Genomic DNA, 14264 nt, shown 5'->3' with positions numbered 1-14264 from the left:
ATTGTTTGTACAAGGATATATAACTGCTTACTTGATTTTGTACTTTGTCTTCCTACATTGGTGTATGTTCTGGGTAGGTGACACCCAACTCTTGTGAGATTTGTTTAGGAATAAACAGCTTCTGTTTCTACCTGGAAACCTCTGAGTTGTATTTGGGTTAAGGGTCTTTGGGGTCTTTATCCCACACAACATCACAAATAAATAAACATAAAATAGAAGGAAGTCCCTCTTACAACTAAAGACAACTTGGGTCAGGAGGGTAATTCATAACCAAACAAGAAATTGAAGAGTATACAAGAGATAAAACAGAAAATTCTCATTACACAAAACTGAATGACTGTTTTTTACAAAATCAATATAATTTGAACAATAAGATAAAACTTTTAACTGTGAAAATCCTTACTGCATTATCTCAGATAAAAATCTGATAGCTGAGCTATAAAGGCAATTGGCACAAATCTATAATTAAGAGCCATTTTCTAACAAATAAATTAGTCAAAGGAAAATGAACAAATAGTTTTCCAAGGAAGAAGTGCAATAAACAACAATGTGAAAAAATATTCTGAGTCATTAATGATAAAGGAAATGCAAATTAAACCAATTGTGATCATAGCACAACCATAAAAGAGGAACAGATTGTTGGAGGGACTAGGGGAAGACAGGTAGTTGGTAGAGCACACTGGAAAACAATTTGTAAGGATGTGAGAAAAGTTACACAGCGATTTTGTACCCTTTGTCTTCCTGATCTCTCTTCTGGGCTTAAGACACAAAGAACAGCTGCAAAAATACAAAAATGTCCACAGTAGCACTCTCTGTGGCAGCAGAAATTTGAAAACAAAGTGGGTATCTAGCAATTAAAAAATGGTAAAATAATCTATGAATACAATGAAAACAGTATTTAAATGACAATATTAAGAAATTACATGAAATAATAAATGCAGAAAATCCAGAGCAACATCAAGAGGTTTATATTAAGTTGATACAGATCAATGAATGCTCTGGCAGACCTAGAATCACACAACTAGGGTAATATAAACAAAAACAACAACAAAGGACACGAGAATTCAGGTTAGAGAGGCGTCAGTCCCCAGAGGCGGACAGCAAATATTGGCAATGTCTTCTCTCACATGAGGGAATCCAAGATGGCAGCATCTAGAGAGCACGTGGGGGACTTTCAGTTCATCAATTCAAATATTTGACCTGAGAATGTCCCACACTTTAAAGTAACAGCACTAGAGAGTCTCTCAATCAGCATGTGTCTTGAAGGGTAACCTTCCCAGCCAAGCTCCCTAGGCATGCTCTGAAGGCATAAAGCCAAAACATTTTTATAGAGTAATTATTTCTCTGCTGAAAAAAAAATTCACGACATTTTACCCAGAGTCATAAAGTTAATCAGACATTCTTACCTGGCTAGCTACAAGGTAGATGAGCTCCCCAAGTGTCGGTAAAAGGCACTGTTTTAATTTGCTGTTCCTGAAGTTTTCCCTAATTAGTTCAGTTAAGAGAGTAACTGCCTGAAAGAGACAAAAAAGTAAACAAAATATATTATCACATTTGCTCTAGCCTTTAATCTATATGTAAAGGATAATTTACTCTACACGATTTGCCTTCTCTTTTCTGAGCTAATTTAAAAACAGCTGGGATAGGCACTATATTCTAGAATGAAATGCAAATACATCTGTGTGGGAAAAATTATCTGGTGAAATAATATACTATTTTCACACAGTATTCTCTTATCACCCAAGCTAAAGCATTCAGCAATGTTGGTGAGATCGCACCTCACCAACAATGCTCCAAGCCCCTCCAGTTTTCCCAAAGTTCAGGAGCCACCATCGCACCACGCACTAAATCACCTGGAACAGAGGTCTGAGGGAACACGCTCTAACAACACCAACACTGCAAGCAGAACTTGGGGTTTGCTTAATCGACTGGCTCTTCTACTTCATCAGTTCTGACTATTCAATACTCTACCTCCCCTATACTAACATAGCCTCCGCCAGGCCTCCCCTTCACCTTCCCAGTCCCCAATCCTAATCAGTTAGGATAAGTCATAGGTACCAACTACACGCCCCTGTCTACTAATCATCAATAAGCATTGCTGAATACCTGCAATGTATCAAGGCATTGTTAGGTGTTGGGAATACAAATACAAATGAACAGAGATTATGTGTGAACGGAGAAGACAAAAGGCACATATACAGGTATAGAAAATAAATAAAGGGAATAAGTATGAAGAAGTGAAACTTGATTAAACATAAGGCCTTTTGGGAGAGAAGGAACTAGCAGCTGTAGGGACCAGGAAAGACTTTGGGTAGCAGATGATATCTGGCCTATGTCTTGGAGATAAAGAGGGCCTCTGGTAGGTAAAGGTGATGAGAGAAGGCACTCCCAGCTTAGGGGACAGCCTGCACAAAAGCATGGAGACAAAAAATGTTTTGTGAAAGGAACAGAGGAAAGGCCAGTTTGACATATTTATTTATGTAATGTTTGCTTGTCCTATGCAATGCTAAATAATACAGGTTTTAACACAATACAAGACTACACAAACTATGCAGAGAGGCTGTGTGACTTAGTTGTTAGAAGGCTGATCACAGAAGCACGGAGGCATGGGTTCAAAACCTGGCCCTGATACCTACTGGCTAAACAACCTTGGACCTGTCCTTTCATTTCTCGATGCCCCCTGGCCTCATTCTAAAACCAGAAGTTGCAGGCAACTGTATATCTGCTTTGGTAGAGGAAATTTCCTCACAGAGAGCTCCCTAAACTGATGAAATCCCAGTTTTAGACAACGAAGGACAAAAGCACAGGAAAGGGAGTAGGCCAAGGAGACTGGAAAAAGAGGTTGAGACCAGGTTGTTAAGGGCATTAAAAGCAAAAGAGAGGACTTGGTATCTTATCCTAGAAGAAACAGGAAGCTCCTGGAATTGGGTCAGTAAAGGAGTCACCTGTTAAGATCTTTGCTTAACCCCTTTGGCACTAGCATGACTATAGGAGAGAGAGACTGGAGGAAGGACGGCCAATCGGGAAACTGTTCTAATAATCCAGGTGAGAGATGCTCAGAGGATGAACCAAGGTTGGAGCTGGCTGAGCAGAGAAAAGGGGCTGGATTTGAGAGACAGAGCAGAGGTGGAAATGGCCAGGGCTGTCCATAAATTGAATATGTGGGGTGAGAGAAAGCATGAAGTCAAAGGTGGCGCCTGGGTTATAAGGCTGGGAGATGGGAAGGTTGATGGTACCTTCTAAAGAAATAAATGAGTTTGTAAGAAGGGAAGTTTTGTGGAGAAGAAAATGAATTCAATTTCAGATACAATGAGTTTGAAATGTGTTTAGGAGATCCAGTTTGAACTGTCCAAAAGACAATGGTGGCCATGAATAAGCTGCAGCATATTACTAACAAACACTTATGCTGAGAAAGTAGTGTGAAGAATAGCATTCTAGAGAGGGCCTTCTTAAAAAGCAGATGGGTCAGACAGGTAAAGAGATCAAGGCATAAACTGATGGACATCCTATATGGTCTGCTGGTACCTATGCAATACCGAGGGGTCAAGTGAAGGCTGCCAGCACACAGGTAAGGCGTGGGAGGGCAAGGACAGCTCTGCATCCTCAGGGCTCAGCCTCTGCCTTACACACAGGAGGCAGCTAATAAAAGCACACTAAAATGAACTGTGGTGAGTTAGGTAGGTACCCTGTGGAATACTTATGGGAAGATCTGGACAGAAGTGACAAACAGCACTACAGGACGGTGAGGCTGCAAACACCTTTCTTAGTGACTTCACTGGGCCATCCAAGAGCAGAAGAATGGCTACAAAAGCCTTTTCCAAGTGGTAAAATTACTCTGGAGAAGTCAAAACCAAGAAACAATTCAACACATGTACATACAGAAATATTCTAAAGGAACCTTTGTCACGTGCAGGCTTTTTCTTTTCTGTCACTCATATTTCTGCTAATGGGGAGTTTGCTGATATTTATTTATGTAACGTTGGCTTCTCCTATGCGATGCTAAGTCATGCCAGTTTGAACACAACAATACAAGACTACACAATTATGCAGAGAGTCTGTATGACTTAGTTGTTAGAAGGCTAATGACCTTCGGTCAGTCCTTTCATCGCTCGATGTCCCGTGACCTCATCCTAAGACCAGAAGTTGCAGGGCAGTTGTAGATCTGCTTTGGTAGGGGAAATTTCCTCACAGAGTTCCCTAAACTGATGAAATCCCCATTTTAGACAATGAAAAAAATACAGAACTAAAAAAGAAAAATAGCCCAAATAGAAATCATGTATTCCTAACATTAATAAAAATTTTTAAATTATTTTATACCAACAGTGAATTCAGCTCTGTATGAAATATGGACATTATCAGAAACCACCCTCAGAGTCAGCATGAAACCCTTCAGTTCTGAACAGAAAGAGAACAAGAGCATCAGGGCAACGTCATTGTTCTAATGACAAGAGACGTGGGGGACATGGGGGACTTGGGGGGGACTCCTCAAAGAATTCACTAATGGACAGATACGTTCTGTGTACTCCAGAGACTGTTGCTCAAACCTCCAATATAATTGAAATTAAAGAAAATGTACAAATTCATACCCAGTGACACAACAAATTTTTCTTGGGAAAAGCTTACTTTTTTCCAAACAAATTATTTAATTCCTCTTCAAGAGCCTGAGTATAGGATACATTTAAATGTCTTAATAATATTTTTTATTAACCTGTATTAGACCTGAAATTGTTCTTTCTACTGCTGTGTATCATCCTCTACTCTGCAAGAAACAGTCTTAGAAAACCTTCTGGGGCAATCACTGTCACACAGAGAGGGTGTGTAAGATGGAGGATTTGGAACCAGGTCCTCCAGACTTCAAGGTTGACTCTCTGTCCTCACTATCAATCTGTCTCTCTCTACAACTAAATGATTTTGGATAGTTATATCTGAATATCTTTAAAGTCTACAAAGGGTTCTCCTCACAACAACTAAGAACAGAAGATGAAAAAGAATGGGCTTGAGGTATGCAATAGGTGATGAGGAAGCCCATGCTCAATGGCCTCTTTCTCCATAAAGTAGATTAGAGGCTCTGCTAACGAGACATGAGAGGAGATGGCGTAAATACAGGAGGAGAGAGGTCTGTAATAGCCACCACTATTGAGTAACTGAGAGAAAATAGGGGAAAATAGTTAAAAACACAAGAATTCCATATGCCTTTTAAAACTTGGAGGTAGTTATAATTTAAGGTACTAATCTTATAGTAGGCCATTCCAAGTTACCCCTTGCCATATTGGTTCCCTATTCCTCTTCATCTTGGCCCAACTAACTCTTCCTGAAAACCTTTTCAAAAATTTTCTTGAAGATCTTTTTGCTGTCTTTTTTAAACATGATCGCTTCCTAATGACTCCACTCTCTCACAGGACTCTCTCTTAGAACAAATAAATACAGTTAAGCAAAATAAATTGATGGTCATGTATGAAAACATATACTACACTCATAATCCACCACCTCAATGCCAGACAAGCTTTCCATCAGTCCTCTGAAGTAATCATGAGTTATTACATTGATAAGAATTTGTCTTTCCATGTTGCTTCCCTTCACATTGTTGGGGTCCTCATGTAAACGGTTCTGATTCTGCTTAATTCCCTTCACATAAGTTCATACAAATCATCCTAAGTTTTTCCTAGTTCTCCAGTCATTATTTCTTGCTGTACAATAATATTATATCATATCCATATTTACCAACTCCACAACCTGGTCAGCTATTTCTTTGTTGATGGGCACCTGATTTCCTTCTAATTCTTTGCTACTACATAAAGTGCTGCTATAAATATCTTTAAATTTTGGGGACCCATCTCTCTCTCTTTAACCTTATAAATATTCCATAGTGGTATTTTTGAGTCAAAGGCCATATATAGTTTAGTGACTTTTTTTTTGGCAAATTCCAAAATTATTTCCCAGAACAACTGGACCAGAGAAGTGGATTTTTTAGGACATATTACAAGGGAAAAGAGAATGTACCAGATTATTAGTAATGTACCAAAGTAATAAAAAGTGATGGAAAAAATGACCTACCCCCTAAATTAAGTCATCTCAAACTAAGCTATTCTCTTTAGTTACCATTCCCTGGACTTAGCTTACACTATTACTGCTCTTCCCCAAAGCCCCCAAAAGCACCACAAGAGAAAAGCATTTTCTGTCCTAGAATATCCTGCAGCTGATTTCTCTCCAGAGGGATTCTGATCAAGTGTGCTGTTCTGCTCCCTCTCAGATGAGACAGAAGCCTCTTGACGACAAGGCACATCTGGGGGGTGCTCTTCCCATATTCCTACTGAATAACTTACTAATTTCCCCTCAGGAAGTGAATGTGAAGTATGTGAGGTCACAGAAGATCAAGATCTGAGACCCAGAACAGAAAGGGATGTCAGAGTCCACTTAACCCAACCCCTCTCCTCATTTCAGCCAGGAGAAAACTGAGGCTGGGAGAGGCAGCTTGCCCAAAATCATCTGGGCAGTGAGTGGCAGTGCAAGGAAGTGAAACCTGGCAAACTGACTTTAAATCTAGCATTCTTTCCACTGCATTTCCTCTTGGCAGCAAATACAAATCAGGAATAGTTAGTAATGGGCACTTAATAAATGTTTATCAATTGACTGATTGCTCCTATCATCTAAAAATCAGAATAATTTATTGTGACAGAGCTGACATCCACATAGTACTTAGCAGGACAGAGCAGAAGAGGCAGCATGGCTGTGTGGAAAATCACTTGCCTTGAAGTCAGACAACATGAGGATCCTGCCTCTGCCTCATACTCTCTAAGGGACCTTGGGCAGGCACTTTACATACCTGAGCCCTGCCAGGCCTTCATGAGGGGTCTGAATAAAATGACCTCCCAGTGCCTTCCTTGTCTACTTCTATGGCCCTGTCATAAAAAACTTTGAAAAAGAGCCATGAGAGAACCCAGAATCCCTTGGGGCTCCCTACCCTGGGGTACAGACACCCCAAGGCACGCAAAGGAGCCTGAAGCCTGGTGTCTGTCCTGCTGATGCAAGCTCAGGACTGCTGTGCTTTCCCACGCACACTGTAGCTGAACCACCCTCCCTGTGCTGTCTCTCCCAGGCAGAGCGTAGGCCCTTTGGGAGCCAGGATGATGTTTCACTTGTACACTCAGCAGCTGACACAGTTTTTGGCACAAAGTAAACATTTAATAAGTGCTTTTATATTCATTCGTTTTATTCATTCATTCATTCTAATCATAAACCATATGTATAAATATCTCAAGTCTCCATTTCCTCATCTATAAACAAAAGAGAAGATAACCAGCACTAAAATCCCACATCTATGATGAGTAGACTTTTTTTTATGACCAAGGCCTTTTGTGACTGCTACTGCCCACCACACTATCCAAGGTGTCGCTACTGTACAAATTCCTGAAAGCACAAATAAGACCGAGTGATGAACCAAGCCACTGTATGGGACTGTATTAATTTACTGAGCATTTTATACAGAAAATCCAGTAAAACACACATTTTGGGAGATTCCTTTCTTCAACAGAAGAAAAACATATTAAAGGTAGCACAATATAACCCTTCCTGCTTTCATCTTAAGTTTAAATTTTTTGTTAAAGTAAACAATAATCATCTCTAAACTCTCCATTTGCCTGGTAAAAATACAACATTTTTTTCCCCTTTTGTAACTTTTGTGACAAGCTTTATGTGAAGGTTTTGCCTCCCCACTCTAAAATAAGGGTAGCCTGTTCAAGGTCATTCTCAGGGAACTTGTACTAATCCACACTAAGCCCTCTGATCAATCAATAATATTTATTAAGTGTCTCATATGTGCCAAGCACTGGTCTAAGCCTAGGAAATAAAAAAAAGAGGCAAAAGATAGTCCCTGCCCTCAGGGAACTTACAATCTAAATTATTTCCCCTCCCAAGTTTATTGAAACACCCCCCAGATGTGCCTTGTCGTCAAGGCTGAGCTGCTCAAATCATGAGTTCAAAGACTTTCCTAGAGCTTGGCCATCTAACCCTAGCCAATTACCTCCTCCCCTCCCCACACCTCAACCTTCAAGGTCACATCAAAAGTAATACTTTAGTGACAAAGTATGTTAGAAGTTACAGGGGGGTTTCCTCTCTATTGAAGCAAGAATAATCTAACTTCATGTCCTACTACTGATAAAAATTAACCGTCTGCCCTCCACATATATGAGAACACACTCCAGCACTCTTACCCATTATCTTGGTACTTGCCCAGTTATATCCTTCAAAAAACCCATTTGGATGGTAAAATAAGCACTGGCTTCTGCTTTTGCTTTTTAGTGAGGAAAAAAAGAGGTACTGCCACATACCTTTACATCTAGAGGGCATTTACTGTTAGATATCAGTGGCTAGCTTACCCTTGGCTGGCCGCGCAGAGCCCGCACGATGCCCGGAGTCACGGTGAAGGACGTGAACCAGCAGGAGTTCGTGCGGGCCCTGGCCGCCTTCCTGAAAAAGTCAGGGAAGCTGAAAGTCCCCGAATGGGTGGACACGGTCAAGCTGGCCAAGCATAAGGAGCTGGCGCCCTACTATGAGAACTGGTTCTACACGCGAACGGCCTCCACTGCCCGGCACCTGTACCTCCCTGGCGGCGCCGGCGTGGGCTCCATGACCAAGATCTACGGGGGGCGCCAGCGCAACGGCGTCATGCCCAGCCACTTCAGCCGGGGCTCCAAGGGCGTGGCCCGGAGGGTCCTGCAGGCTCTGGAGGGGCTCAAGATGGTGGAGAAGGACCAGGATGGGGGCCGGAAACTGACACCTCAGGGACAGAGAGACCTGGACAGAATTGCCGGACAGGTGGCTGCTGCCAACAAGAAACATTAGGACAAACCACACCAGATTCATTAATAAATTGCCTTGTTCTTAAAAAAAAAAAAGATATCAGTGGCTAGAAAGGAAAGATTCATTACCACTACAGTCTGAGATTAACCCCCATTTCTAGGGGGTTAATAAATGAAAAAACACATTAAATGTTTACTCAGTGTCAAAAGGGGGTATTCCCCTTTATATGAGGCTACGTGAAGCTTTGGTAAAGAAATTTCTAAAAAACGAATTATTAACTAGTTTCATGGTATTTTAGATTGTATTAAACAGCCTAACTCAGAAAAAGAAGTGGTAATCAAAGAGAAACCGCAGAAGAAATGAAGTCATGTTCATCCTTCATTAATTACCAATTTCTTTTGATTAGAGGAGAAAAGAGTCACGGGACTAAGCAGAGCCATGTTCCATTTTGACGAAGTAAGATAACTTAGAGAGTTATAATCAGGAAAGTTTTTGTGCACCCCGTGGTGGAGCCACTGACTTGGCTCAAACAGCAGACAGGTCCTAATTAGAGAATAAAGTTTAAGAATCACCAACAGAGATAAACTCTGACCTGCTGTCTCTATCAGACAGGAATGTAGAAAATTTGTAATGAGCTAAAAGTTTTAATAATCTTCAAGGGAACTATTAATTAAACCTGAAGAACACTAGTATCTAATCTTATAGTTTGTAAAATTAGAGGAATTGAAAACAGCTAGTTTTAAAAGGGTCTGTTGCACATAGAACTTAACCAAGATTTAATTATGTAAGTGGATCTTAATAATAGAGTTTACAAACAAGCTCATTTAAAACTGGTTGGATGGAAAACCCATGCATCTGGGGATCAACACTGCAGGTGACTGCTCCCCAAAAGAGGCAAAACTGCTGTTTAGGCACAGCCAGCTCAGACTTACAATCCCCAGGTCTTAGAAAACGTGTGAAGGGATGCATTAAAGGTATCAAAAGCACAGTAAAATGGCAGAAGGCCAATGAAGCTGCTTGCAAAAAAAATTATGACAGTCAGACATTAGGTAATGAAGTAATACATAATAATTTGGGGCAATATTATTAAAAACTACCTCAGTGAAAACGTCTGGTTTCTTCTACTAAAGATGTTAAAAACAGATAAAGCACGTGCTCAGAGACATATGTGAGATATTACACAATACACAGCAGATGTCAAAGGCCCCATCATGGAGCCATTTTAGTATAGGTATACAGTATATCATTCTTAATTAAGGTGCTTCAATTTTTACTTTTTGAAATAGAGGGTAATAAAAACTTTTTTCATAAAATTTAATTCAAGTCTTCCTTTCACATAAACCAAGGGCATTGCAAAGATAGAAATTATCAATACCATTTTATCAAAGTCATTCATTGCTGAAATCCCATTAGACAGAAGAAATGACCTGCTATTTTCTAAGAGGAAGATGTGCAGCAATTACAAAGAGTAATGAACCTAGAGGAATTTTCAACACAGAGTCACCTGAAGGCCTCAAATTCACACTCCTAAACTTCTATTCAGAAAGTTAATATTGGAAAAATTCTTATATTTTCTCCGCATAATATACTATAGACCCTTGTGACATCATAGTCATTATTTTCAAAAGGATAATGAACAAAATAAAATAAGACATAAGAGTTCACTTCCCACTTGATGACTAGGCTTAAAATGGATTGCCTTTTTCCAGTCTGCCTCCCTTCACAAATATCTCTTTGCTGTCCCACTCCCTCCAACCAAATTAATTAAATCAGCATCAAAGTTTTGCTTAAAATCATTTGAACTTCAAATATCTAAGGGATGGGGAGACCATATGATCCTTTATTTATAAAAGTAGTTCACGGAACAGCAAAACCTGCTCATAACTTCTCTACTCTCATATTCCTGAATTCTCTTGAAGGGCATGCAAGAGCAACGGGAATTAAGTAAATAAATGCCTCAATGATGACAGTCCTCTGAACTATTCACAAAGAGTAGAAGAATTGGTATCTTAGTGCTTGCTTCGATACAATATCATAGACAAAGTACTTGAGATGCTGAGAATTTAAGACCATTACATAATTATTATAAAATATGCTAATATGCAAGTACACCAGATTTTTCTTTTACTACATATCTTGGGGTGAATGGGGGGGGAATACTGAAATAACAAATTTTTATGGGTCTTAAAGTCACATCTTCACAGTTGTGTAAAATTGGCTCTAACTCTTGCTCAAACATTCTAACATGTCGTTTCTTTTGCTTTTAATAAATCTAGTCCATTGAATCCATAGTTCAGAAGGACAGTTTTTGTCCTTATGTCTTTTGACTCCTTTCTCAGGTTTCAGAAAACAATTTAGAGACTGCCATCCTATTAGCATTACATGTTTCGTAAGATCCACACCAAGGCTCTGAGACCTCACAGAGAAATACACACCATAAAATAGTCAAGCACTCTGTGTCCTTTCAGATTTGCTCAATTAACAAACACATTAAAATGTAGAATCTTACAATTTAAAAAGACCTTTAAGAATATCCACTCATGAATTTATGACCAAAGAAGAGATAGAAAACCTTATGAAATGCAAAATGGATAATTTTGATTACATTAAATTGAAAAGGTTTTGCACAAACAAAGCCAATGCAACCAACTTTAGGAGGGAAGCAGAAAACTGGAAAATAATTTTTATAGCTAGTGACTCTGATAAAGGCCCCATTTCTAAAATATATAGAAAAACTGAGTCAAATTTACAAGAATACAAGTCATTCCCCAATTGATAAATGGTCAAAGGATATGAACAGGCAGTTTTCAGAGGAAGAAATTAAAGCTATCTATTGTCATATGAAAATATGTTCTAAATCACTATTGATTAGACAGATGCAAATCAAAACAACTCTGAGGTACCACATCATACCTATCAGATTGGCTGACATGACAAAACAAGAAAATGATAAATGTTGGAGAAGATGTGGGAAAGTTGGAACACTAATTCATTGTTGGTGGAGCTGTGAGCTGATCCAACCATTCTGGAAAGCAATTTGGAACTATACACAAAGGGCTATAAAAATACACATACCCTCTGACCTAGCAATACCTCTTCTACTGCTGTATCCCAAAGAGAACATACAAATTGGAAAAGGACCCACATGTACAAAAATATTTATAGTAGCTCTTTTGTGGTGGCCAAGAAATGAAAATTGAGGGGATGCCCTTCAGTTGGGGAATGGCTGAACAAGTTGTGTTATATCAATGTAACGGAGTACTATTGTGCTATAAGAAATGAGGAACAGGGGGCAGATAGGTGGTGCAGTGAATAGAGCACTGGCCCTGGAGTCAGGAGGAACTGAGTTAAAATCCAGCATCAGACGCTTAACACACACAAACTAGTTGTGTGACCTTGGGCAACTCAACCCCAATTGCTCCCCCCCTGTAATGGGAATGTAAATTTTTAAGATCTTCCCTGCCCCTAGGCTAAAGTGCACCTGGAGCCTGGGGTGGGAGGCTTGTTTTTCAGTAGATACTTCTTGATTGGTCAGTGAGTCAATAAGTTACATTCTCTGAGCCAGGAAAAGGTATATAAGGCCTGATGTGTAGCTTTGTTTTGGGGCTCACTTTGAGAAGTGTTCTGTGATTTGATCTGGATTCTGGGAAGCCGTTGTCCAGAGCCCCCCCCGGCTTTGAAAAACCCAGATGTTGATTTGGTATGGATGTAATGGTTGGATGGTTTGGAAAGCTGTCTACTTGATCTGTTTCTGTCTTGATAATTCTGCCTGTATACTTTGAAGTTCAGGGTGCTGACCTTTTTCCCCTGAACGAGGTAAACGATATATGTTTGACTGATTAAAGCAAGCTTGTTAACCCATTTTGAGTTGCTTTCCTTTAACAAAGTAGATCTAAGAACCTGTGTTGGCAGCAAACCCTGAGGATGCTTGGGGTGCTTGCCGCTACACCCCCCCCAAAAAAAGCAAAAAAAAAAAAAAAAGAAATGATGAACAGGCAGACTTTAGAAAAACCTAGAAAGACTTATATAAACTGATGCTGAGTGAAATGAGCAGAAACAGGAGAACATTGCACACAGTAACAGCCACAGTGTGCAAGGACTGATTTTGAGAGACTTAGTCCTTCTCAGCAATGCAAGGATATAAAACAATTCCAAAGGACTCATGATAGAAAATGCCATCTATACCCAGAGAAAGAACTATGGAGTTGGAATGCAGAGCAAAATAGACTATTTTCCTTTTTGTTTTGTTTTGTTTCTTTCTCATGGTTTCTCCCATTTATTATAATTCTTCTATGCAACATGACTAATGTGAAAATGTGCTTAATAGGAATGCATGTGTAGAGCCCATATCAGATTGCATGCTATCTTCCGGAGGGAGGGGGGATGGAGAAGTAAATTTAAAACTTATGGAAGTGAATGTTGAAAACTAAAAATTAATTAATTTTTAAAAGGAATGTCCACTAATTTTATAGATTAGGAACCTAAGACCTACAAAGGTCAACTGATTCATCCAGGGTCACCATAATAAGTGGCAGAAATGGACATAGAATTTAGTGGACACTAAATGAGGATGGAGAGCGGCCTTTGTACATGGCTCAAATCCTAATGCAGGATTTGGGAATTCTCAGCCAGTCCATGTAACTTCTGCCATTCATACATAGGCAGTCAATTACCTACTTACCAACAAGTCTTTATTAAAGCACCTCTTATACAAAGACAAATCAAGCAGTTGCTGGCTGCCCTCAAGGAGTTTGCATTCTAACAGCACAATGGAAGGCAACTTTTGAACTGAACTTTGAAGGGAGGGAAAATATTGATTGTGCATATTTATGTATATTGTTTAACTGGATGGGTGATATAGCCATAGCAATGGCTTCCTTTTTTTCTCTGTGTCCCCAGCACCAAGTTCTATGCCAGGGATAGGAGAGAGGCTTAATAAATGCTCACTGGATTGAAAAGCCATCAGAGAACCAATAGATAGCCTGAAGACAGCCAGCTGTTTTTATAAAATTGCTTTTAAATAACTGTCACTTTATTGAGCTAATAGACATAGAGAAATGCAAACAAAATAAATGTAAAATAATTGGGAGGGAGCATTAATGATGGAAGAACCTGGAAAGGTCTCACTTGACCAGACCGTCAAAGGGGAGGTAAGAGTTACAAGAAGATGTGGAGAAGGGGAGGGAGAGTGTGGTCTGTGCAAAGACTGAGGAGGGAGAGGGAATATCATGTTCACGGAAGGGCAAGTTAGCCATTTGGGGTGGAGCCTCAGGGGCATGTTGAAGAGTAATGTCTCAATGAGCATGGGAAGATGGGCTGGAGCCAGACTGTAAGGGTGCAAATGGAAGAGGAGTCGGTATTCTATGCTGATGTAGACAGGACTCACTGAAGTTTCTTGCACAGCCTAGCAATGTGGTCAGGCCAAAGCTTTGAGAGGATCAGCTGGGAAGCTTGCTGGAGGGTGG

General features: G+C 39.9%; 1 protein-coding gene and 1 pseudogene across 3 annotated transcripts in view; one reads left to right on the top strand and one right to left on the bottom strand.

The window, feature by feature from the left end:
- The window catches only part of ULK4 (unc-51 like kinase 4), a 651081-nt gene that overhangs the window by 537329 nt on the left and 99488 nt on the right, over positions 1–14264 (bottom strand). For all 3 annotated transcript variants that reach the window (XM_069088326.1, XM_069088324.1, XM_069088325.1), the window contains exon 18: positions 1407–1514. In XM_069088326.1, the coding sequence (XP_068944427.1) occupies positions 1407–1514 (108 nt within the window). The remainder of the gene's footprint in view (positions 1–1406; positions 1515–14264) is intronic.
- Positions 8341–8894, top strand: LOC138161426 (small ribosomal subunit protein eS19 pseudogene; annotated as a pseudogene).

The sequence above is a fragment of the Petaurus breviceps genome, unplaced genomic scaffold, assembly GCF_028583685.1.
Source record: "Petaurus breviceps papuanus isolate PSGF00001 unplaced genomic scaffold, PetGlider_PUasm1.0 185, whole genome shotgun sequence".
Lineage (NCBI taxonomy): Eukaryota > Metazoa > Chordata > Mammalia > Diprotodontia > Petauridae > Petaurus > Petaurus breviceps.
Note: the sequence above shows the minus strand (reverse complement) of the source record. Positions and strands in the feature narration are given on the sequence as shown.